General features: G+C 35.1%; 1 protein-coding gene across 2 annotated transcripts in view; it reads right to left on the reverse strand.

Annotated features, from left to right (window-relative positions):
* Positions 1 to 26122, reverse strand: part of ZFPM2 (zinc finger protein, FOG family member 2) — a 525437-nt gene that overhangs the window by 415211 nt on the left and 84104 nt on the right. Inside the window, exon 2 of one of the 2 annotated variants that reach the window (XM_061439163.1) lies at positions 4143 to 4301. In XM_061439163.1, the coding sequence (XP_061295147.1) occupies positions 4143 to 4301 (159 nt within the window). The other variant, XM_061439164.1, reaches the window with a different exon arrangement.

Consider the following 26122-nt stretch of genomic DNA (forward strand, 5'->3'; position numbering starts at 1 on the left):
AAGTGAAAAAGGAATCAATAGAATTGTCAGATTCAAAATTAGGCCCCCTTTGACTATAACAAGGTTTTATTAAAGTGATCTTTTCCATTTTAATTGTAAATATTTAAGCTTTAGATTCATGTGATTAAAAATTCTACACATTTAAAAATGACAAAAGTCTGACCAACTTGTTTTACATTTCTGTGGAATATTACATTATAAGAGTGATTTGGATCACATTTAATCACATTTTATAACTAGGAACTTTACTAACATTAATAGATACTTTGAGACTTGTAAAAAAAAAAAAAGAGTCTTCCCCTTGACAACAAAAGAATAGATAATATTCATGTGGAACAGAGGAAAATGCCACAATAATAAGTAAATAACTATTCTAAACACTGAAAACATCCTACATAATGTAGAGGTTCAATTTCAAAAGGAAACAGCAACTTTTACCCATGATAAGCTATGTCTCCAGAAAGTCGAAATTTTTCTTCTTTTCTAAAAAAGAAAAGTTACAATACAATAGATTGCTTTTATACAAAAGACAGTTGCTAAAATATAAATGAAGATATATTGTAACTATATGAGTATCTCAATACTCTTCTCTGACAATGTGTCAAAATACCTTGTTTGGAAAACAAGATACTCCAGCCATGTTTTTGTGATCTTAGTTTTTAAATTCCTATCCTATTTGATAAGAGTATCTCTGGAACCCAGTGAAACAACTACATCATTGTCAGATTGTGATTTTGACTAGATTTTTAGACAAAGAAACTTTCAAAATAATCCAATTCATTTTCTTACACATATTTACAATGTTTAAGTTGTCACAAATCATTTAGAATATACGTAAAAGTATGTTTCATCCATGATCCCAACTTAAAAATAGTTTTCATCAGAATAACAATTCTCACATGCTTCTTCAATCATGACTCTGGCATCATTAACCATTTAAATACATATACTCTTTTAAACCTATCTGTCTTCTTCCCTGCAAGAAAACATAATTATGTGTCACTGAGACTAATTTGTACATTTCTGCAGAAAGATTAGATTCTAATTTTCCAGAGAGAAAATTTTTTCTTCCTATTACAGTTAATCAACTTAAATGAAAAATGAATGGAATCCCTGTATGACCTCAAGGGGATGCAATTCATATCAAAGAGTTGTCTCTCTTTCACACCAGTTCTTACTGCTTCAGTGGGAATTCCCTGGTCTCACAACTTATGAGAGTAAAATAATGAAATTCTTTTCCTATTAAATAAAGCGACAGTGGTTTGAAATAGTAGAGTAGTATTTATCCTAAAAAATATTATGTCAAAATTAGAATTCTATTCCCACCTAGCATTATTATCTAGCTTCAAATTAAACAGAGAATTATTTGTATAATATATATTAATTATATATTTTTAATATATTACCTATGTGTGCATGTGTGTGCTGCTGCTGCTGCTACATCGCTTCAGTCGTGTCCGACTCTGTGCGACCCCATAGACGGCAGCCCACCAGACTCCCCCGTCCCTGGGATTCTCCAGGCAAGAACACTGGAGTGGGTTGCCATTTCCTTCTCCAATGCATGAAAGTGAAAAGTGAAAGTGAAGTTGCTCAGTCGTGTCCAACTCTTTTCGACCCCATGGACTGCAGCCCACCAGGCTCCTCCGTCCATGTGATTTTCCAAGCAAGAGTAGTGGAGTGGGGTGCCATTGCCTTCTCCAATGTGTGTGCTAGGTCATTTCAATCATGTCTGACTCTTTGTGACCTTTGGACTGTAACCTATCAAGCTCCTCTGTCCATAGGGATTCTCCAGGCAAGAAGACTGGAGTGGGTTGACATGTCCTCCTCCAGGGAATCTTCGAAACCCAGGGATGAAACCTGCATCTCTTTTGTCTCCTATTGTAGGCAGTTTCTTTACCACTAGCACCACCTGGGAAGCCCCATGTTACCTACATTATATATTAAATGTTACTTTGATATATTTTTCAACTTTCCAATTATTTATCAAACAGTTAATAATGTTTATTAAACAATGTTCTTAAGAATTGTAATTCAGTTTTGTTTCATTTTTTTTTTTTTAGTCCCTCAAGGCCTGTCATTATTTTTCATTGAGTTAAGACTCTGTTTAGTATAGATGGAAGTTATTATTCTGAGACTATAATTATGTAATCCTATAATAAGCATCTGCTATAAGTCCATTTAGGACTTTCCTTGTGGCTCAGACGGTAAAGCATCTGCCTGCAATGCAGGAGACCTGGGTTCAACCCCTGGGTCAGGAAGATCCCCTGGAGAAGGAAATGGCAACCCACTCCAGTACTCTTGCCTGGAAAATTCCAAAGAGGAGCCTGGTAGGCTACAGTCCATGAGGTTGCAAGAGTTGGACACGACTGAGTGACTTCACTTTCATTTTCACTATAAGTCCATTTTCTTCCAAGAAACTACTAACTTAAAATTTGAAGTTTTATTAGGTGGACCAAAGAAGTTCATTTGGGTTTTCTATAACATCTTACAGAAAAACCTGCACAAACTTCTTTTGCCAACCCAATATATTCTTTCATTAAACACAGGCCATCACCAATGATTATTACCAAATGTAAACAACATCTAATAATTATTATTACTGCTCTCCCTGGATTAATAAATTGACAAAATTCTTGAGTCCATGCACTAAGTCTTTTAAGGACAAGAGTAAGAAGAATAAATGATACTTAATAGCTATTGGTTCCTTCCTTTATTGCAGTCCTGCAATGTAAGGTAGGTTCTCTACAGTGCACAAAAGAGTGTATTTACTGATAAAGATGGAAAATGGGATGCCTTCAAACATATTTAAAAACTCTTCCTCTCCATATAGCTCTACTATGTATTGTTGTGGTTATGCAGCATCAAGAAATGGTTCCAATAGGGAAACTATTAATTTAGCCTGATATCTAAGTCAATACTAAAAAAGAAGGTCTATTCTGTCCCTACCATTCTTGTTTTCAACCAAAAGTCTCTGATGTGGAGGCCAAGGACCAGGTTACAAAGTCATCTTGAAGTATCTAGGAGTTAATGGTCAAAGAGGTTTTCTGAACTTCTATAAACATGTATCAAATATAAATAGTTGGCTGCTGAGACATGTATATTAGCAGTCTGGGGGAATGATATATCAGCATTCTTGATTTCAGACTATCAATTCTGATCATCAAATTCACAGAAACATGTAACAACTCACTTTCCATAATTTCTCTATCTGCCTAAAACAAAAAAAATATTGCTTACAAGAAACATAAACAGACATACAGAGATAGACAGACACTCTCAGTCATGCCCTATGGGAAACAACCATGGTAAAATCAATAAAAGTAGCTATTCTGAAACCAAAGAAGTAACCTGAACACTTGTGAAATCATACATTAGTGCAGGAGGTAACAGAAGATCCACCTCACTTGCAGACGCCAAACAATCATTTGAAAAATTAAAAAGAATCATAAGAACCCTTAAACTCAGTTTTGGAAAAGCAAGTTAAATAATGAGTATACATGACCAATGAGGACATAGTTACTGGCAGGGCCACTTGGCTCCAAGTCAAGATAGGTTGGAAATAGGTTGAGATACAGTGTCTCAGGTTTTTCCTCTGTTATAATGATAGTGTATCAAAAGAATATTTAGAAGAGAGAAAGAGTGTGTATTTTCTTATTTGTCAATATCTAAAAAGAGCACCATCCTCAATGTTGAAAGTCAATGTCAAACACTTAAGGCATTCAGTGTCCAAAAGAAATGAGCTCAAACCTTGTATAGGGACTCTGGCCCATTCCCTGCTTACCCTCAATGATGAATTCAGTGCCTTGTAAACAACTGATGTTCAATAATATTTGTGGAAGGGATAAATGATGAACAGTAAATATATTGTAGTCAACTGTCCAAGCAACATGAAAATATTCAGTCAACTGGCCAATCAATATGAAACTATGTGTTTAAATACACAGTATGACTTATGAGTTATAAAATTTTTTTATCTTTCAAAATAATATTGCATTTTAAAAATCCTGTACACATTTTCAGACTGTTGAATTAAATATTAGCACCCCGAACACTCTTCCTCCAGTATATCAGTGCAGTTTTCAACTACACAAAATCATCTGAGTAAATGGACTCACATATCATGCCCAGCCATTAATGATTACCTTTGTTGCAAAAGTATTCCACCTCTTCACAACTCAGATTTTCAGGCCCAAATTCTGTGGAAAAGCTTTCCTCCAGTGGAAAGTCCCCCTTTGATATAATGTCTGTTTCCTCTGATGGACATTCTTCTTCTTCCTCTTCAATGGCATCCTCTAGCGGCCCTTGAAAAAGAAGAGGGACACTGTACCAAAAAAATCCAAAGAATTGTGTGAAATAAAATCCTTAAACAGGGTCTTTTTGATTAAGGTGGTGAAGGAGGATAAGGTATTCTACGAAAGGACAAGTAGTACCAAGGGCACCTAGACAAGATAATGCCACATCTGCATCAACAAGTATACTGAGCAATGTAACAAGTGGAAAGAAACCTGTTCCTGAAATTACTAAATAGAAAGCAACCTCCATCTCCCATCCTTCCCCACCTCCAACTTGAAGCCCAAAGCTTATTCTTTTATTCTCTCCTGAAGAGCAAAACTGTGCACTTTATGTTCATTTGTTAGAATTAACTGCCTGGTAAAGAGTACAAGTCTCTTTTACACTGTTGTACAATTTTACCTGAGATTTTAATAAAGATTTAAAGTAATTGAATGCATTTTAATTGAACTGAGATTTTAATAAAGTCAATACTTTTAAAAATCCATCTTAAGAGTGGATTCTGAGAAAAGATTTCATTATATGTGTTTGAAGCTTGAAGAAAAAATTACATATTTCTCTCCCTGATGAAAGCATAACCCTATTCATAATTAATTGAATTTTTTCTGAAATGAAAAGTAGTTTTCTAATGAAAAAAATGTAATTTGTATTTATGTGATACTTTTTCTGTAATAAAAATACAACTTCCTTAGAGTGAATGAGTCAGGTGCATTACATTAATGGACCTATTTTATTGAAAGGAAAGGGTGGGCTGTAGTTGTTGAGATGGATCTGAAGTGGATGACATGGAAATACCACATGGCCGATTGTGAATTTCTGACTGCCCAGAAGAATCAAAGTATCCGACTCATTTTACTAAGTGGAAGCCTGCATTTGCTCCTAAAGAAGCACTGTGGCATTTCATCCAAAGAACACAATTATGGTAATTTGTACTAATTGTCACTCATGTCAGCAGTCTCATCAGACAGGCTAAATACTTAAAAGGCTTAGGCAGTCTCTTTCTCTTACTTCTTGGAAATGTGGATTTAAATTTAAGGTACATTCAAGCCAAAAAAAATTATTACAGAGTTTCTTTGTCCTTTCTAAAATTTATTTTTTCTTCTTTTCTCCAAAATAACAAATGTTAAGGAAGAAAGGATGCACTAATTCCAAACACTCTGGTAATGTGCTTTTTCAATTCTAGGTGGAGAGTTAAAAAAAAACCATGTGTGCTCAGTTGCATTCAAAAGCCATGGATCTCATATTAGTTTTTATCTCTTGTTCATTATTTCAAGTAATATATAATCTTTCACCTTTTAACAATTATGTCAAGTACTAAGACATGCAAGGAATATATAAAATAGTAATAAGGTAAAATATTACAATCACTAAAACAGTTATTTGAATAATTTTAATTATTAACTGCAAGTCTAACAAGGAATAAAACAGAATATTTTCCATGTTTTTATTTTTTCAAGATACTTAGTTTTAATAACAAGTTTGGTCAAAATAAGACACCTAAACCGTCTCACTTTTATATCTCATATAGGACTTTCAAAGTACTTTCTTATGTGATCTTTAAAATAACCCAGTGAGGTAGGTATGGAAATTATTATTCTTTCTTTTGGTAAATCTGGAAAGTAAAGGTCAGGAGGTTAGCTAACCAGAATAAGGCTACAAGTTAATATGTGGAAAAGTTGACATGAAAACTCTATTTTATTTTAAAATGCCTTTTATACCACACCACTATGCAAACCATTCTTTTGTAGTTATAAATGCATTCTTTCATAAGTAAAACTATAAAACAGGTTACTCGTAAACACAGAATCCTTCAGAAATTGCTCATGTCTACTAACATAACTTTATTTTTAGGTGTTTAAAGATCTAGTCTTAAAATTGAGAAACCTCTTACTGCTCTTCTCAGATTATCAAAAATCAACCAAAATTTAAACCCTCCCAGCAAAAATAACCAGGAAAGTCTTTTTTACAGACATTACCAAAAATAAAATAATTGATTATGAATATTTAATTATTTGCATAATTTATATCCTTACCAAGTCAATCTATAAAGGAAACTGCCTTAATATCAGTTTATATCATGTAACAGACAAGACAATCTAGACTTCTTTTGGAATACATACTCTTGGGTTTGGTTAACAAAAAATAAATCTCTAATTGTAAAATAAATATTTTAAATAATTCATATAAATTTTACTGAATGTCTTTTTTACTTGTGTATGCTCTTCAATTACAAAAGCCTATATATTATAAAGAAAGTGCATGCACATTACTAGAATAAAATTAATAGTAAAATACTTTGTTTTTTAAAAATAAAATGTGAGCAGACTTTCTAACATTCGTAAAAGAGTCTTTATTGAAGATAATATGTACTTGAACAATTACTTAAAATCATCCAGGACTTAACAATTTGGCTCCAATAGTACACATTAAAATAAAATTTAATCACATTATTAAAAATTAAATGGAAACTCTTATGTGAAATTTTGAAAGAAACCCACAAAACATTGATATAGCCTCAATAAGTGTCTAACCAAGCCATTCATATATATACACATATGTGAAAAAGGCTTCCGCATCATATATAACTTTTATTTATCAAAGATTATGGTAAGATCTTAATTGACAGTATAATGTTGTATATTCCAGGGGCTGTTTTATGTTGGCTATCTATTTGCAATTCAAAGCATGTAACTGAAAAGAAGCACTTATTGTCAAAAACAAATTACAAAAATCCAAATGAAAGGTAAAAGAAATTTCTGAGTTCACTGCTCAAAATACATGAGATCTCACTGTCAATATTTATAACAGGTTAAAAAAAGGTGATTTAGTAACCAGTGTGTATTTCGCCCAAAGCACGTGTCAGATTGATATAATTTATTGTACTTTAAAATGTGAAATTACTAACCATTTCTTTAGCTATGCTATCAAATCAGGCTCTGGCAAAAAGGTCTCTCTTAAAATGCATAGTATTTATGGTTTAAGATTAGATCTCACTCTACTCTCTATATTGCAAACCTTACAGATAATCGGTGGCTATAAACTAACATTTTAAGAGGGTAAGAGACACTTGAAGCACAATTAATAGCACCAATGAAGGAGGGAATGAAGGAACCTCCTGTGTATGGATTAGTGGGCACAAAAGTCCACTTCAGAAAAATCACCACACGTAATTTGACACAAATAATAATATCTACTTAGAAAAGGCTTACGACTGAGCTCTCTGTGCCCTCATGGAGAAAATTACTTCTGATTGAGGCCACTTGGCAGGCAAGTGAAAGGAAATCTGAATTTCAACTCTTCAATTGCCTCTGATTTACAGATATTCAAACACACTCCAGAATGAACTGTCTTAATGTTTATAAATATAAATATTTATCTGATTTTCCAAATGCGAACAATTAGCTGTACATCCTAAAGTTATGAATACAACAATGCTGGATGTCTGGCCCACAACGGTGTTAATCATCTCTCAGAATGAAGAGGTATCTTTTCATTTTTGTATTGGATTAATAATAGAGATTACCGGAAGATTCTGGTGGATGCAAAGAAATACTTCCATTTTCAGAAAGGGAGATAACTGGTACCTAGGAACCACCTGAATTGACCACTACTTCTACTACTTCTGCCCTCTAGAGATAAAGCTGAAGCTGAGAAGGGTGGTGCAGATTCACAACACTTGACATTACCCAGGACCTTCCCAAAGTGCAGGAAAGCTTTATTTGTGTGTGTTAGTCACTCAGTTGTGTCTGACTCTTTGCAAACCCATGGACTGTGGCCTGCCGGGCTCCTCTGTCCATGGGATTCTCCAGGCAAGAATACTGGAGTGGGTAGCCATTCCCTTCTGCAGGGGGTTCATCCTGACGGAGGGATTGAACCCGAGTCTCTTGCCTTGAAGGCAGATTCTTTACCACCTGAGCAATCAGGGAGGCTTGGTGGTATTTGCTAAGGTTTTATTCACCGAGCACCAACAGATATGTTGCAAAAGTCGAGCCTATGTGTGGCAGAAACTTTTCACGTGGTGGTTGTTTCAGTGATTCGGAATTGGCAAAGAACAATAGGGGCATTCAAGGTTAAGTAGTCCTATCCTATATAAAGGTAGTGTAATCGCTGAATGAAATGAATGTCAAGAACTAGATTTATTTAGTTAAGAAGCATTTTGAGGAGTACTTCTCCCTGGACAAATGAATTCATGAGAAAATTATTACTATGATTTCAGGTGGTTAAAGAAATCCCTGAAGCCCATCCAAAGCCACTGGAGTAAAAGCTAGATGACAAAAAAAAAAAAAAAAAAAAAGGCAAACAAGCAAAAACTCTAGGGAAAAAATATAGGAGATATATAAGAATTTAGAGGACATAGGATTAAAATAAGCAATACAAGGAGGAAATGCAAAAAATGATAAAGACCAACATCATAAATATTAAATCAAATAAACATGTCTTTCAACATATATTATCTTGATAAAAAATTTCCTACTCTGGCAGCCTACTATAAACTAGACTGATCCTCACATAAATGTCAGATTGTCTTTGTTCATATAAATTCAAAGCACTTCAGAATGAGGCACCCAAGAAAGAAATTAAATTCTACAGAAATTAATATACATTGTCAATTATGATGAAGAGAAACGCCAAATTCTATATTCTGATACAATGTCCCCCAAAATGGTTTCTTCCTCTTAAGTACTCGCTGGAATTAATTTATTATAAATTGTTTTAGTTAGGTTTTGTATATGTTTTGATTAAAACAAGACACTTTGCCATAATGGAACTATAGAGAGCATTCAGTCTCCTCTCCATGCATTAATATTCTAAGCATTCTAGAGGCTGCACAAGACTAGCCACCTAGCAAAATGAGACTGTTTCAGAATACTGGGCAGCCTTGATTACAACCGACAGGTGGGAAGAAATTCGAATTAAAATATTATCATTCCCAATAATTACAATAATCCATCACAGTGTGCTCAGAAATTCTGCTAGGTGAGTTTCCTCTAAAACACACAAGTATTTCCAAACCTTTTTATTCTGTGTTTTTAAATGTATGCCATTTCAGATCATTTTTACATGTTAGTATTATTAAAACTTCCATCAAAAATTTATTACATAATTTTACATACAGGACATATGCAGAACAAAGAACACGAAATAAATTTCTTAAAATCTTAATGAACAAATGAAAATGAAAATGGTGTACTGTCTCCAAGTTGCCAGCTCCTGTTTTGTGCTTCTTTAAAGCTGTTTGCAAAAGAATCATTCACACAAAGGAGTAAGAAGGTACATAAAACCTACTGTATATAAAACAATAGATATCTTTAAATCTGACAATTCAAACAATAATATATACCATTCTTTAAAATTACATAATAATTAGCCCACGTTTCCATGTAATGCTATCTTTCAAAAAGTGAATATGACAATATAAGCTAGGGATAAGAAAGTCAAATTAAAGGGATAGGCAAATTATGGTTTACATTTAATACATAATATACAAATATGTCAAAACTCTATACAGGTATGCTGTATGTTAGTTAATAGGTAAGGGGAATTAATATAAACTTTCCATTCTAAACTTATGTCACATTCTCTACATGTGATATAAATGTGGCGGTGGACTAATATTAATATTTAAATTGGATGTCATTACCGAATCCTCTGTATTCTAGTCTCATATATCTCCGTTAATCTCAGGATGATATTCATAAAACACAAAATATAAAATCCTTCTAATAGGAAAGACTGTTAGTTTCATACATTCTGTACAATATAGCTTGTTTGTTCAGTTAGAAATGAAAAGTAAAAGTGCAACTCTAAAAAGCAGAAATCCACAAAAATGCACTCCTCCCCATCTCATTATGGAGTAGGAACATGTCTATCTTTAGAGTACTAATATCTTTTGACTGTATCTGGGGCATTTTTTGTGGCTCTCAGTAGTTCCTCTCAGAGTTTTCAGCTGCTACACTCAGATTCCTTAGAATCATCATTACGCTGTAGGCACACCTCAAAATGCTACTCACCTGATTCCTATTACATTTGTCTCGTGCATATCCCACAGAGTCATTTAATGAGAAGGGGCAGGGAAAAGGCATGCTCTTTGGACAGTGCAAATCCATACTAACTCATGTAATTGAGCTTAACAGCAAGAATAAAACCTTATTTCTGTAGTTTAAAAAAACAGCATTTTAAACGAGCAAGTTCTTCCTGCAGTCACTCACTTTTAACAATAGTTGCATCAGGGGATCTAGTAGGAAGGAAACATTTTTATTAATTTTTCTCTTATCTGCCAAAAGAATGTTGATTTTTTCATTTGCGTTTGTTGCCTGCAGGTAGCAGACCACAGAATTATATAGTAGAAATTCTTCTTTTTGATTAATTTCTTTCCATGTGTTAGGTTATTTCTTATATATAATTGATTTTGGGCTTTGCTCATAGCTGTACATCTTTTTTATATCTGTACCAACTGCTGTCCTTCAATCTAGAAAGTTGAAGGAAATTACCTGAATTTGTTAAGTTTATTAAAAATGAGATCTGTGAATATTTAAATTGAGTTTTGAAATGTTAATGCAAAAAAAGATATTAGAGAATTTTTAATGGTGGGTTCAATTTGACCATATTCCATTGTAAAAAGAAGAGAAGAGGGTCAGGTTTTATTCAAATTGTTTCTTTAGGGGAAAAAATGAACTGTTTGATTTTTATAAAAATAGAATAATATTCTTTGCTACAAGGTCCTTGGCCATTTTTATTAGATAGCAGTATTAACACTTCTTATATGTAAATCTGAGAACACTTTAAATTCTTTAACTTTTTCCCCTGAAATGCTCTGTTTTTGGAACCTTCAAATGAAGCCAATGATACTAACAAGAAAATACTTTTGCTTACAACATATGCAAACCTAGCAAGCAGCAACTAATCACACAGAGCAGATTAAACACTGACATCACAGGAAAAACAAAGTCAGATGAGGAAATCCAGATAAATTTAAACTAGAATCTCTAATGACCAATTTACTCTCAGGCAGTAACTCAGGCATTGAAAAAAAGTCAGTTCATTAATAAGTGCCTTGTGCATTGACCCAGGAAGTCAGTGACAGAGCTGGCACTGAAATTCACATATTTTGTAATCAGGCCTCTCAGTCCAGAGCCCCACAAAGCTTTCTGAAGATGGTAACTGTATCATAAAGAAACGCAAAAGTATATTCATTACTAAAAGTATGTATTTCTATATGATTTATTTCAATAATATAAAGCCCTTGGTAATAACTAAAAATAGATAAAAATCTTATAAATTATTTTGTTATTTTTATGAGACTTTCATGGACTCATGTATTTATTCATTCATTTGTTATTTACTTAACCAGTATTTATTAAGGGTGAAGCACATGGCAGGCACTATATTGCATACCGAGTTAACAGTAATGTACAAAGTGGATGGTCCCAGCCAGAAAGGAGTGGATAACTGAATGAAGCAGACGAATGTTACACATACAATACATGCAACTTTTTTTAAGATACTCCATTTTAACATGGGGAGGGCAAGAAAGCCTTCTTAGATATCCTAAATTCCAGTTATTTGTGCATTTTCTTATTTCCTCAGATATAATTTTATCTGACCTCCATTTGTAACTGGAAGTAACAAGTATGGTTTGGTACCTAGCATTTAACCATGGCATTTAATGTTGCTGCTGCTGCTGCCAAGTCGCTTCAGTCATGTCCGACTCTGTGCGACCCCATAGACGGCAGCCCACCAGGCTCCCCCGTCCTTGGGATTCTCCAGGCAAGAACACTGGAGTGGGTTGCCATTTCCTTCTCCAATGCAGGAAAGTGAAAAGTGAAAGTGAAGACGCTTAGTCGTATCCGACTCTTAGCGACCCCATGGACTGCAGCCTACCAGGCTCCTCCGTCCATGGGATTTTCTAGGCAAGAGTACTGGAGTGGGGTGCCATTGCCTTCTCCATGGCATTTGATAGTTATTCAAATAAGAAAATTTTAGTTGAATTTAATTGTCATAAAGTTGAAGATCAAATGAAGGAGAGAGAATACTGGGTCCAATTATTACTAATTATATTGTTGACGGAAGTTTATTCTGCTATCAGTGTGAAATCCATGTCATTTCCTGGTTATTCAAATCAGATGCCTTCCACCCACAGCCTGCCAAAAGTTTTCTGGGGGATGTGAGATCAGGCAAGCAGAAAATCTTCCACAAAATCAACTCTGCTATCACAACAGATCATCAGGTGTTACCCAGAAAATGAATACAGTATGTTATATTATTCTAAAAGCATTATGAGTACGAAAAAAGTATTTGAATCTGCCCACAGAACCTCTTATACATGATATGTGAGTGATATGTATTAGGTGAATTAATCAGAACTTATAAGTTTATAGACCTGTACAAGAAAAAAAAAATGCACCTTCTTTAGAAACTTCAACACACCATCAAAATGCAGCTAGTATTCTTATTTGACAAACAAAATTGTGTAAAACTAGAGAATAATATCCTATATTGTTTTACAAAGCTAAATTAGTATAAGCAAAAGAGATGTTATTTTTTAAAATTATCTTATTTAAACAGAGATACAAAAAACAGGGACAAGGGGAGCCTAGTCTTCTGACTCTAGAATGGATGCATATTTCTTTCTCTTTCTAGAGCAAATCAAAGACAATGCACGTGTTGGTTTTTTAAAAGTCTACAATAACAACAAAAGCATTAGCCAAACAATAGATATTAAACAAAGGATTCTGATGATTAATTTCTTAAACAATTTCATAAGGCAAAGATGAATCAATATGGCCCTTAAAAACATTCAGGATGCATTTCTTTGTCTCATAAGCAACGTATCTGCATCGTGTGAAAACAGCCAGCAAGCACATGGCTACATGCAAGAAATCAAAGGAAAATCACTGCAAAGATTTGGGGGAATTTTTTTTAATTACAATAAAAATATCAACAAAAATACTTGCATCAGGTTTTGGTCACTGTATATATAAACTTCTTTTCCTTCTTAATAAAATTGTAATCTAACAATTCCCATCTCATCACATAGATCAATTTCCCTCTACTTATTCCTTCAGTTTAATAACATCCTTTCTGACCCTGCTTTATTAAAATGATTCTTTACATGTACAATTCATTATTGATTAAACCTTCTAAAAAACTCATTTTATAAAATAACGGCTCTAAAAATGATGCCTGATTTCACTGGCTAATTACAAACAGTTTGATAGCAAACAGTGGTTCTCTAAATGTCATCCTCAGACCCACAGCATTATCATCATCAGACAACTTGGTAGAAATTCAAAATTAATTGTCAGACTCCACCCCAGATCTGGCTTCAGAAACTCTGAGGGTGAGGCCCATCAACCTGTGTTTTAACAAACCCTGTAAGGGATTCCAAGGCACGCTCAAGTTTGAGAACAACTGTAGGAATATAAATGCTAGAAGTCACTGTGTAACAGTACAAATTATATTTTTGTTATCATTTAATAGAAACAGTATAATATTTTGAAATTAACATAGGCTCCATCCTTTGTGTACTACAGCTGATTCTGTGATCAAACTACTTATCACCAGGGCAACTTAGTGCAATCAGACCTGATTAGTGGCAGGTTAGGTTTGCTTTTTAGTGCTGGTTAATGGTTCTCCCAAATAATGCCAGAGAATCTAGAAAGTGCTTCAGTCACATTGTTTGAGACAATTCTGGGATGACATGGAACAGACTAGAGCCACTACTTTAGGCTGATCCCACATGTTACTGCTTCATACACTTCCAGGAGCCCTGAATAATGCAAACAATTGAGCAGCCAGTGAATTTGGCTAAAAAGTTTTTCATATGTGTCTGGCTATGGTATAGAAAAATATCTTTATACAAATAGGGATTGCATCTCAATTTTTAAAAATTACAGCCTGCTATGTGAGTTATTTGAAAACCAGGAACTTCAAGCAGCATGGCGTTCTCCTCATCCTCCTCTTCTGAGGATAGGGCATCTCGTGAGACGAAAACGTCCAGCCATCAGCAGGCCTATCAATCAGTGGCAATCAGTGTGAAGCAAGAGGTCCCAGCCGGATCACACAGGTTCCTCCACTTATCATCTCTCACTCCAATCCCTTATTATGATCAGGCTGGTGCACAAACCAAGTGTGGTCTCCAGGATTTTATGGAGCAGTACCGTGGCCAACCTTCATTGTTAACCAACATATGCGGCTTGCAAACTACATGTCCCGGCACCACCGCCTTGAACAGAATAGTCAACAATAGGAACAAAATAGGCAACTACAGAAATCTGTTCCATTTTCACAAATAGGTGTGGTCTCCTGCTCCTGGAATGCTGCCAATTTGGCCCTCCGTTTGAGTTTGACACAGTAAATAATGATGAATATTCTCTCTATGCCTGTACAGTCCTGCACACGTTTTCTGCACAGCGAGAAAAACAATTCCTTACACAAAACAAAGCACTGTTGTGGATCCTGTACATTAGGTGGGAATACAAACTTTATAAGAATTTGCCTAATTTCACAAGTGTATGTGTAATTTTCCAAATTTCCACTCTGACAGATCTCCTTCATCTTCGGGAGATGGAAAAAACAAAACAAAACACAGATCTATAGTTGCAAAACCCTAACAAAGCAACGGGGGTGGGTGGCGCTTTGGGGGTAAAGGTGGAAACAAATCAACATGCCCACCACCCTCTAATTGTGCCATGTGCTGGGATACATATCAAAAGGGCACTTTATAACAAGTGTTCTACACTGTCATTAAACCACTATACAGGTACCTCGATTCAGTGCTTGTGAACATCTCTAGAGGCCCCAGAAGGCACTTCCCCATAAAACATATCTTCAAAAAGACTTTTATTTTATACTAGCACATTAAAAGAGTATCTAAAGACACAGAGGCACTCAATATAGCTATATTTTTAAGAAGAACACTTACTCTCTGGAGAATTAGGAGAGCAGGTAGGGTGCCAGTGATAACAAAGTAGCTTATCCACACTGCTTCAGCAGAGGCAACCTGGAGGAAGCATCTAAGGGCTCTCTTAAAAAGAAAATATCCTCTGCCTTTGGCAACAAAGGCTACAATAGAATAAAAGCAAGCACCTTTACAGGCAGAAGTTATAGGGTAAGCCAAAAGGTGGAAAGCTCACATAAATGAACTCTCTGCTGGTGACTCACAGCCCTTCAATATTTGCATCATAAACCCTGTGCCAGCCTCCAGGAGACACTCTCCTATGCACTTCTGATATAAGTAACTAGAATGCGCGCGTACACACACACACACACACACACACAGGGAAAAAAACTGGACATGGTAGCTTCCTTTCCAATTAAATAGAATTTCACTTTTTCCTTTAAACTGTAAGCATACAAATGAATTTACTAACTATTGAAGGTGGTAAGCGATAAAGTTCTTATTTCAATACTGATTATATAGCCACACTTAATGAAAAACCTAGACAGATTCTTACCCACAGTGATTCAATCCCAATCACCCTCTCACTCAAGGCAAAGAAATACGCATTCCTTCCCTCCAAAGAGAAAATTCCAGAATACCAGAATTATCAGGACTTACCTAATATTCGATGCATTGGCAATAAATACAGGGGAATTTTCTATCTTAAAGCCACATTTTATAACTCTTGTAAATGACACAAATTCATCTAACTTGAATCATCTAGAAATAAACATCTTCCTGTCTTCAAAAAAGGTACACCTTAAACAGGTGAATTAGTGCTTTTTTTTTTTTTTTTCAGTTTGCTTTTGGTCTATTTTCGTTGTTCTTCTTTGTGGTTATTTTCTATTGGCAATCACAATTTAGAACCAGTACACTGTAAACAGCAATGAACCAAACTATATAGACGACTTTTACATGTTAATAGTCTTTCCCTAGTTCAGACATAATTTTTCAGCCATTTTTAAAAAATCATTCTATCAGCCTCCCACTCTGTTTTTATATACTTAAAATATTTGACTCTTGATGTGGAAAAATATAACCAAGTAAATCTTACCAGAAAAAGAAAGAAATCAAATCACAGAATGGATGCCATTCACTATTAACTACAGCATTCAATCTGATCCTGCTTCCTCCCACTCTGTGCTTTCTGAGAACAAAAAGAAGTATGTACCTGTCACCCAGCACCATCCACCACACACCCAGCTTTCCCATTCCAGCCTTCTATCTTGGATCAGGCTAACCCTTGGCTCAAATATTAAATAAGTATAGGAAACCACTGGTGGAAACATACCCTGATGCCCTTTGCATCCTCAGAGGGAAATCATGGTGCCTATCGTTGGTTCTGCCATTCTCTTCTTTGTTTCGAGTCTTATTCTATAGTCTCTATTATAACGGGCACCAATGTTAGTCTGAATGAGATTCACACTGAATGTTTGATGAAAATGAAGACTTTCAAGCCCCACTCCCAAAGATTCAGCAGCTCAGGGATAGGACCTAGGAATTAGAATTTTAATCCTGCATCTCAAGTTATTCTAATACAGATCACACACTGGGATGCTAGTGATACGTGTTCCAAACCTGGAAAGAAGAGGAGAGTGAAGCAGATCTGAGATATAACATCCCTACAACAATATGAGGGGCTTCCCAGGTGGCTCAGTGGTAAAGAATCCACCTGCAAATGCAGGAGACACAGGTTCAATCCCTGGGTCGGGAAGATCCCCTGCAAGAGGAAATGGCAGCCCACTCTAGTATTCTTGCCTGAAAAGTTCCCTGGACAGAGAAGCCTGGTGGGCCACAGTCCATGGGGTCTCAAAGAGTCGGATATGACTGAGCATACACACACAACAGTATGAGGGGCAAGATAAGAATGGATCATTATTTTTTAACAGTAAACCCTTGATATCATTTGGTTCCTTTATATTTAGTTCTACTTTGCCCAAGAACATCTCATTCTATTTTGGAAGCTAAAGTGTATGTACTGATAGAAGGCATTAATTCTGCAGCTTTATTTTCTATGAGGCCTCCTTTCCACATCTGAAGAGACATACAAGATCAGTCTCGCCATTTATTTTATCCATTGCACTTGAGAATTATTCATGTACCATATGGAGAGTTGGCTCCTGCTGAAGCTGTGGGGGAATTCCATTCCATCATGCTTCCCAATGCTCTTTGGAGATTTAACTGTGACACAAATGAAGCATATCTAAATTAGGTTATAGAAACTGTTACCTTTCCTTTGGTTTTGTTTTCTTGCCATGTGTAGCTGCCGATGAAGAGTTTTAATGAGGGACAGGGTTGGGGGGGGCAGAACTGATATTTTTTATGAGCTGTTGATAAGTTGAGATGTTCTAAACGTTCTTAAGAAATCTGCCACAATTCTATAAACAGCTACTAAAAATTTCACAAACTCTTTGAAAGAAGCAATATGTGAATCGGGGAATAATGTGCAAAGTGTAATTTGCATGTCGGTTTGGGAAGGTTGTACAATTGAAAGAAAAGTTCCTTCAATGAGGAAGTTAGAGATAACACAATTCAAATTGAGTTGAATTGTCCTAATTTTATTGAAATATTTAAAAACTATGTAGATTAGCAAGGAAAAAGTCAACAGGGGAAAATTCAGGTTTAAAACATTTTTAAAGCAACCTCTCTGTTACTATATATAAGATATATTAATAATAACACCTTGTGTATCTATAGTCAAGCAATAACACATAAAAAAAAAAACTGTGACAAACCACTAACTCAACCATTAAGGTTTAAATAACAAAGAAGAAAAACATTTGGTTAAATTTTTGGCTAAAAAAATTATTTGGTTAAAATAGGCTAGATAATATTTATTTTATACAACACAGAAGTGTATTTCTAAAAATATGTTTGTATGAATGAAGACACAAAGCCACTTCTTTAAAAATTTCATGAAACTGGCTGAATCAGTAATAGTGCATGAGAACAAGAAAGTATATTTCCAATTGTCAGAACCTGTTTATCCTCCAGCTTCCTAAATCCTTTAGATCTCTACTCTGAGCTGTTTCATTTTCTCTTATTTATGATAAGAACCTAGAACCTATGGTCAAATCTGCCTAGTATCAAGTTCCTTAGCATGAGTAGCCTCCCACAAGTATCATAATTTTGGTCCCTTTGCAATTCCAGGGAGATCACAAATCTCATTAGGAACTCTCACTGCTAAGGAGAAAATATCATGAACAATTTATCTGCCCCCTGGCCAGGAACTGTGCTAGACACTCTATTCTATATCATCTTGGCTTTGCCATCTTTACCATCAAGAAAGAGAAAGACATAACAACCAGGACAAAGCTGATGGAGATAACAGAAATCCTAAAGTGTGCTGATTCTCTGTTTTATGATTTGGCTATCTCTGTCATTTCGGTATGTTAAGAAAATATAAAATAAGGGGCCCTTGGAGTTGAGGGTTAGTGATGGGGGAGAAATTTTGAAATAAGACAATATGCTAACTAACATTATATTAATGACTACAAAGGAAGGCTTTCCCAGTATTGCCCAGAAATATATTTACTTAGTAAAATGCAGTAGTATTTTCAAAATATGCTTTTCAGTAAGATTTTGAGATATTCTTTCAAACTAAATATATAAGGAGGGGCTGTTAAAATCACAATAAAGAAAACAAAAAGAATAATGATAAGCAATATATACAAGAATGCAGAGAAAAATACAAATGGGTTAAAAAGATGATAAGTGGGAAAAAAAGACCAGAGGAATCTGGTTATACAACTGCAACCCACTAACAACAGATACGCCTAAATTTAAGTGTACTGAGGATATGATGAATTGACAGTATGTATAATACTAAGAATTTCCAGACTGGGAGAAAGCCCCCATACTTGAGATTAAGGAAAGTAACTAAAATCAATATCAAGTTCATGTTTGTATTGTCAAAGAAAACCAGTAAAGACAGAATCATCTTTTTACCCCTACATCTATCTTTCTCTCCACATCAAAAGTAAATCATATAAAAAAGAAAAAACAATGGCAAAAAGCAGAAGGAAACAGTAGCACAGCCTTACAGGGGAAAGCTATAAAAGAACATAATATTCAGTTGACTCTGAAATTTATATGTGATGTTGACCAAAACAGTCTCAGATCTGCTCAGATCAGCCACTCTCAGTGTCTGCCTCAGACACTACATCATAAGACATCATTGCTGCAGACCTTCTTTTAAAGATGCGTTCCCAATTTCAGAGAGATGAATTATTAACCATTAAGAATAGAAAAACTCAGCTTAAAAATAATTTGCAGGGAAAACTGAAACTTACCAAAGATAAAAAGATACTTTTTAAATTACAAAGAAGTTTGATTCAAATGAGTCTAAATGCTTGCTTGAAATACTGTAATAAAATAGAATATTAGACAACATACATTAAATAGGCATTAAATATTAACAAGATTAGCAAACATAGAGTAGATTAACAGAAAATAGGGTGTGGGGTTGAAAAGATGGCAATGCAACTAATTCCTCTCTAAAAGAAATTTACATTATTTTGGGTTTGATAATTAGATAAAAGTAGACTTTTAAAACGGAGAAGGCAATGGCACCCCACTCCAGTACTCTTGCCTGGAAAATCCCATGGACGGAGGAGCCTGGTAGGCTGCAGTCCATGGGGTCGCATAGAGTCGGACACGACTGAAGCAACTTAGCAGCAGCAGCAGCAGCAGCAGACTTTTAAAAACAAACTGGATAATACTTCAGGATAACATTTAGTAGGAACTCTACTTTCCACATGTTTAAATATATTAAAACCAAGTAGTAATAATATACTGAAAAAAGTTAAAATACAATAATTAGGAGCACAGAAACAGAATGCAATATCTAGCAAGACAGATAATGGAACAAGTTTAAGACTGGGATAAAAACAGAAGTATATTAATTGTTTCATTAAACATTTTAAAATGTTAAAGATGTTTTCATGTGAAAACAGCAAAAATTTATGCAGACAATATTATTAATATCCTGCAACATTAAAGAATTAGCAAATTCTAGTTACAGCATGTTGATTAAAAAATCAATACCATTGACTGGTAAATATTAAGCCACTATCACAGTGCTATACACTGAAGAATAAAAAAATAAGGGTATAAATAATTTGAACAATATAATTAATAAAATAGAACCTAGATGCACAAAATTAGATGTTAGATACTCAGTTTCCTATAAACAAAGACTAAATATCTATAAGGATTTATAAAATAATTACAAACACTGACCAAATACTAGGTATTCAAACAGATTATAAAAGCAAATTGTACTACAAGGCAGTACAAATAGAAAAGATATAGAATTTTAAAATAACTATTTTTCCTTAAAATGTTTTAAAAGTGTAGGCGATATGGTTTTACTAGTTTTGCATTCAATTACTAGCTTCCTCAGTTACTCATTTTCTAACTTCAGAGTACCTAGGAGAGACAGCAAAATGACCAGTAAGAACTACACAGAGAAGCAAATAAGATATCCTGAACACAAATGATGAAATACATATGGAAGGCCATAAAAGGAAACACAAAATCATCTTAAAGCATCAAAATGTCTCAGTTGGACAGGTCCAGAGTTTCTGTGTGAAAAATGAGGAGAAACTGAATAAATATTGACAATTACTTAAAACATTTAAAACCTCTGGGAATTTATTAGAGAAAATAGTAAAAGCAAGTAAATAAAATTTGAAGACTAAAAGACAGCTAAATAGATTTTAAGTCAAGGAAATCATTGTATTAATAAACTTGAAAATATGGTAAAATGCAAATTTTCTTTTTTAAAAGCCTGCTGTATTTTAACAAATTAAAGTAGAATACCTAAATTGAAAAATGGTTGAAGAAAAAATTAAAGACACATATTAAATACTTTATAACATTAAAGCCTCCTAGGATTAATCTCATGCAGAACTATAGACAACATTGAAAGAAATTAAAAATTTAATGAGAGAAAAAAATAACTTGTTTCACAAATGTGGCTGCATAACACACTCCCAAAAGTAAAAACTAGGTATTATAAAGATGCCAATGATTCCCAGTGTAGTTATATATACCACACTTCTATTTTTTAAACCCTTGGAAAATTTTTAGGAATTTGAAAAAAAATATCTCCTAGAGTAACAAATGTCTGATAGAACTTTCTGTGATGATGAAAATGTTCCCTAATTTTGCACTGTCTTGTATGATATTCACTCACCCCATTGACTATATTGAACACCTGAAATAGAGCTAACGTGACTGAGAAACAGAATTTTAAACTGTATTAATTAACATAAATGTATATTTAAATATCCATATGTGGCTGCTATATCCATATATGCCTGGAGAATCCCACGGACAGAGGAGCCTTGTGGGCTACAGTCCATGGGGTCGCAAAGAGCTGGACACAACTGAAAGCGACTTAGCAAAGCAAACCAGCAATGTGGCTGGTTAGCAATAGACTATTGCTAAACAGTTAGCAATAGACTAATACTTGTAAAAATTCAGTAAGTGAAGACATTTTTTAAGAGAAAGGAATGGACTAATTAATTTGAAGTAATTAGTTAGCAATTTAGGGAAAAAATCAACATAGGCCCTTATATAATTTAAAAACTAAATTTCAGTTTTTTTTTTAAGAAGTAAGCAAAAAATAAAAACTATAAGCACATAAGAAGCAGAACTAGTTATTAACCAAATCTTTGAATGGGGAGTGATTATTTTAGATACCATGAAAGAAATCACAGAGCAGTATATGGACTTAAGTTTACACTTAAAAAATGTAGCATAAATCTAAATATATTTGGAGTTTATATGTTAAAATGTCAAAAAGTTATAAAAATAAAACAAGGGGAAATTTCTTAGCAAATAATTTAGATAGCATGCTAATAATGTATAATAATTATTAAATTATTCAGGAATATTTCAAGACACCTCCTCTTTGCCTTGCCAGGTCTTATGCTGCTGCTGCTGCTGCTGCTGCTAAGTCGCTTCAGTCGTGTCCGACTCTGTGCGACCGCACAGATAGCAGCCCACCAGGCTCCCCCGTCCCTGGGATTCTCCAGGCAAGAACACTGGAGTGGGTTGCCATTGCCTTTTCCAATGCACGAAAGTGAACAGTGAAAGTGAAGTCACTCAGTCATGCCTGACTCTTCGTGACCCCATGGACTGCAGCCTACCGGGATCCTCCGCCCATGGGATTTTCCAGGCAAGAGTACTGGAGTGGGTTGCCATTGCCTTCTCCGGGTCTTATGCTAGGCAGTGGTTATACACAGTGAATAAAGGAGATAGGGTCCTTTCCCTAATGGAGGTTACATCTAGTGGGGACAATAGCAATTAAGTCATTAAAGGAACATGGTTTTCTCAAGCACCAAAGTTAGGAGTCACAATTGATTCTCCTCTTTACTTCACTCATGCATCAAATCTATCAGCAAGTCTTCGAATCTCTACCTCTAAAACATAACCCAAGCCAACAGCTTCATACTATCTCCACTTCTGTGTCCCTAGTTCAAGCCACCTTTATCTTTCACCAGGGCTGATGGAGTGGCCAGCCTTCCAATCTTCAGGCCACAGTCTATTATTGTAGGATATAATTACATCCTGTTACTCATCTACTATGATCTTCATTTGTACTTTGGGTGAAGTCCAAAATCTATAACATGGAACACGAAACCCTACACAAAGGCCAACTTGAAGTTGACCACCAGTGTTCTTTGAGTGAACTCAAACTCATCCATCCTACCTTGTATCTTAGCATTATCAGCCTTCTTTTAATTTTTTCAAAAATCAAAGCTTATTCCCAGTGCAGAGGTTATATCTTAGGCTTCCCTCTGCTTGGAACACTCCACTGCTGCTGATTTAGATCATGGGTCAAGTTTGAGCTCAAACGTCCCCTCTTCACAGAGGGCTTTGCTGCCTCATCTACTAACCCTTCACTCTCCATCTCAACACGGTCTTTTTCTTTCTTTCTTTTTTTCTTTTTTTCTTTTTGGTGAAGTCTCCAGAGACACTGGTTCTCTTACACAAAGTGGCTCACATTTGCCGAAAAATTTACCAGTGATGCATGTACAGACCTAAGACCATTACGAAGCTTTGGCATGGGATCTCCTTGTCCAGAAATCTCTACTAATTAAATAATCCAAACCATGTTCCTTTAAATGCCATTTTTAATACTGATATATGGTAAGAACCTAAATGATCCAAATAGTTGAAAAGTGGAGAGATTCAGAGTTTGGGCACTCAAGACACATAACCCAGATAACAGTTAAAATCTACTTTCAGTTTAGTTCAATTCAGTTGCTCAGTTGAGTCTGACTCTTTGGAACCCCATGGACTGCAGCACGCCAGGCTTCCCTGTCCATCACCATTTCCTGGAGCTTGCTCAAACTCATGTCCATCGAGTCGGTGATGCCATCCAACCATCTCATCCTCTGTCATCCCCTTCTCTTCCTACCTTCAATCCTTCCCAGCATGAGGGTCTTTTCCAATGAGTCAGTTCTTCACATCAGGTGGCCAAAGTATTGTAGTTTCAGCTTCAGTATCAGTCCTTCCAATGAATATTCAGGACTGATTTCTTATAGGATGGACTGGTTGGATCTCCTTGCAGTCCAAGGGACTCTCAAGAGTCTTCTCCAACACCACAGTTCAAAAGCATCAATTCTTCAGCGTTCAGCTTTCTTTATAGTCCAACTCTCACATCCATACATGACTACTGGAAAAGCTATAGCTTTGACTAGACAGACCTTTTTCAGCAAAGTAATGTCTCTGCTTTTTAACATGCTGTCTAGGTTGGTCATAGTTTTTCTTCAAAAGAGTAAGACTCTTTTAATTTCATGGCTACAGTCACCATCTACAGTGATTTTGGAGCCCCAGAGAATAAAGTCTACCACTCTTTCCATTGTTTCTTCATCTATTTGCCATGAAGTGATGGGACCAGATGCCATGATCTTAGTTTTTTGAATGTTTAGTTTTAAGCCAACTTTTTCACTCTCCTCTTTCACTTTCATCAAGAAGCTCTTTAGTTCTTCACTTTCTGCTTTACCAATGACTAATTATATGACTTGTCAACTTGCCTAAACGAAGTTCTAAGATCAATTTTTTTACAAGAAAAAATAAGGAAGTAAGTGTTTATACAGCATAGAACTTTTAAGAAGGTCAAATAATGCATTTTAAATCTCTTAACTTGGGAAGTTCAGTAAGCCTGTTTGTCTATTACTGAATATTAGTAAAAGTTAGCTATTAACCTAGAGTGTTTGGATTCAAAACCTCCTCTAAAATATTGCTTGTTTGAACTTGAGTGAGTCTCTGTTTTCCTGTGCTTCATTTTTCTCATTTTCTCATTTTTCTCTTCATTTTCTCATCTATAGCATATAGATAGCTATATGCTATAGCTATCTATCTATATATATAGATAGATAGATAGATAGATAGATCTATATATATCCCAACAATAGCCCTACCTCAAATCATCATCTTTAAGAAAAATGTGGTAAACCAGGATGATGCTCTTAAAACAGTAATAGACAATAAACACTCAAGGATATTAATTATTAATATTATTTATTCAAAATGGAATACCCTATAATCATTAAAAATAATAATTAGGGCTATTTTGTAATATGCTCCAAAAACTTTAAGTTCAAACTCAGTTATTAATTCAACTTCACAGTCTTTATTCTCAGAAATAATTGGAGAAGACAAGGATTGGTATTCAGTAAAGTTCATCTTAATGTTTGTCCTAAGAGACAAGTTTTAGAAGCAGTCTAACTGGAAATTCAGATTGGTTTCAAAAGTTGTAAATCCATATCTCAGAGTGCTATACGATCTTTAAAATCTCTTTTAGAAGAATGCCAGTAACACGGGGACATGTTCACTATATATTACATGAAAGAAATAATATGATCCTTGTGAAGTTAGCTTTAATCAGCTTTAGATTAGAAAACTAAATAACTTAAAATTTGTCAGAATGAACCTAATTATTTTGAGTGAATGAAAGTTCTAAGTCAATTTCATGAGCTCTTTTGAATCAACTTTGCGTCCTACGGGCTTCCCTGGTGGCTCACAGTAAAGAATCCACAGGAGACCCAGGCTGAATCCCTGAACTGGGACGATCCCCTGGAGAAGGGAATGGCAACCCACTCCAGTATTCTTGCCTGGAGAATCCCGTGGACAGAGGAGCCTGGTGGGCTACAGTTCATGGGGTCACAAAGAGTCGGACACGACTGAGCAACTAACACTTTCACTTTGCATCCTGCATTTTGCTGAGCTTAATTTTTTTCCTTCCTACTTATCGATTAAAATAATAAACGATTTGATCAGCAAATACTTTTTGGAATTATACTAAATGTTTCCCTTGGTTTTTTGGTTTGGTTTAGTTGCTAAGTCATGTCCAACTCTTGAGACCCCATGGACTGTAGCCCACCAAGATCCTCTGCCTATGGAATTTCCCAGGCAAGAGTACTGGGATGAGTTGCCATTTCTTTTTCCAGGGGATCTTCCTGATCCAAGGGTCGACTTGGGTCTTCTGCATTACAGGCAGTCTCTTGTATTGCCGGTGGATTCTATACCAGCCAAACCACAGGGAAGCCCAGTGTTTTATGTTAACAAATCATATTTGTGACCCACAAGGATGTGATGTGGCTGATTAAACTTCTCTTAACAGCTCAAAGATGACCTTAGGTAAATACAGCCACTGCGTGTTTCTTCCATTTACATCTGTTTTCCTCTTTCTTTCCTACGCAGTGGGAAAAGGTAGAGGAAGTCAACTCTTCCGAGCAAAGACAAGAGAATTCCCAAGCTCACATTTGCTGTGTTGATATATCACAAATTATGTCTATTATATGGCACAACAAACTACAGAAAATTTTAATAAAAGATAATAGGTAATGGAAAAAGTTATTACTCCCATTAAAC

This window comes from Bos javanicus, chromosome 14 (genome assembly GCF_032452875.1).
Source record: "Bos javanicus breed banteng chromosome 14, ARS-OSU_banteng_1.0, whole genome shotgun sequence".
Lineage (NCBI taxonomy): Eukaryota > Metazoa > Chordata > Mammalia > Artiodactyla > Bovidae > Bos > Bos javanicus.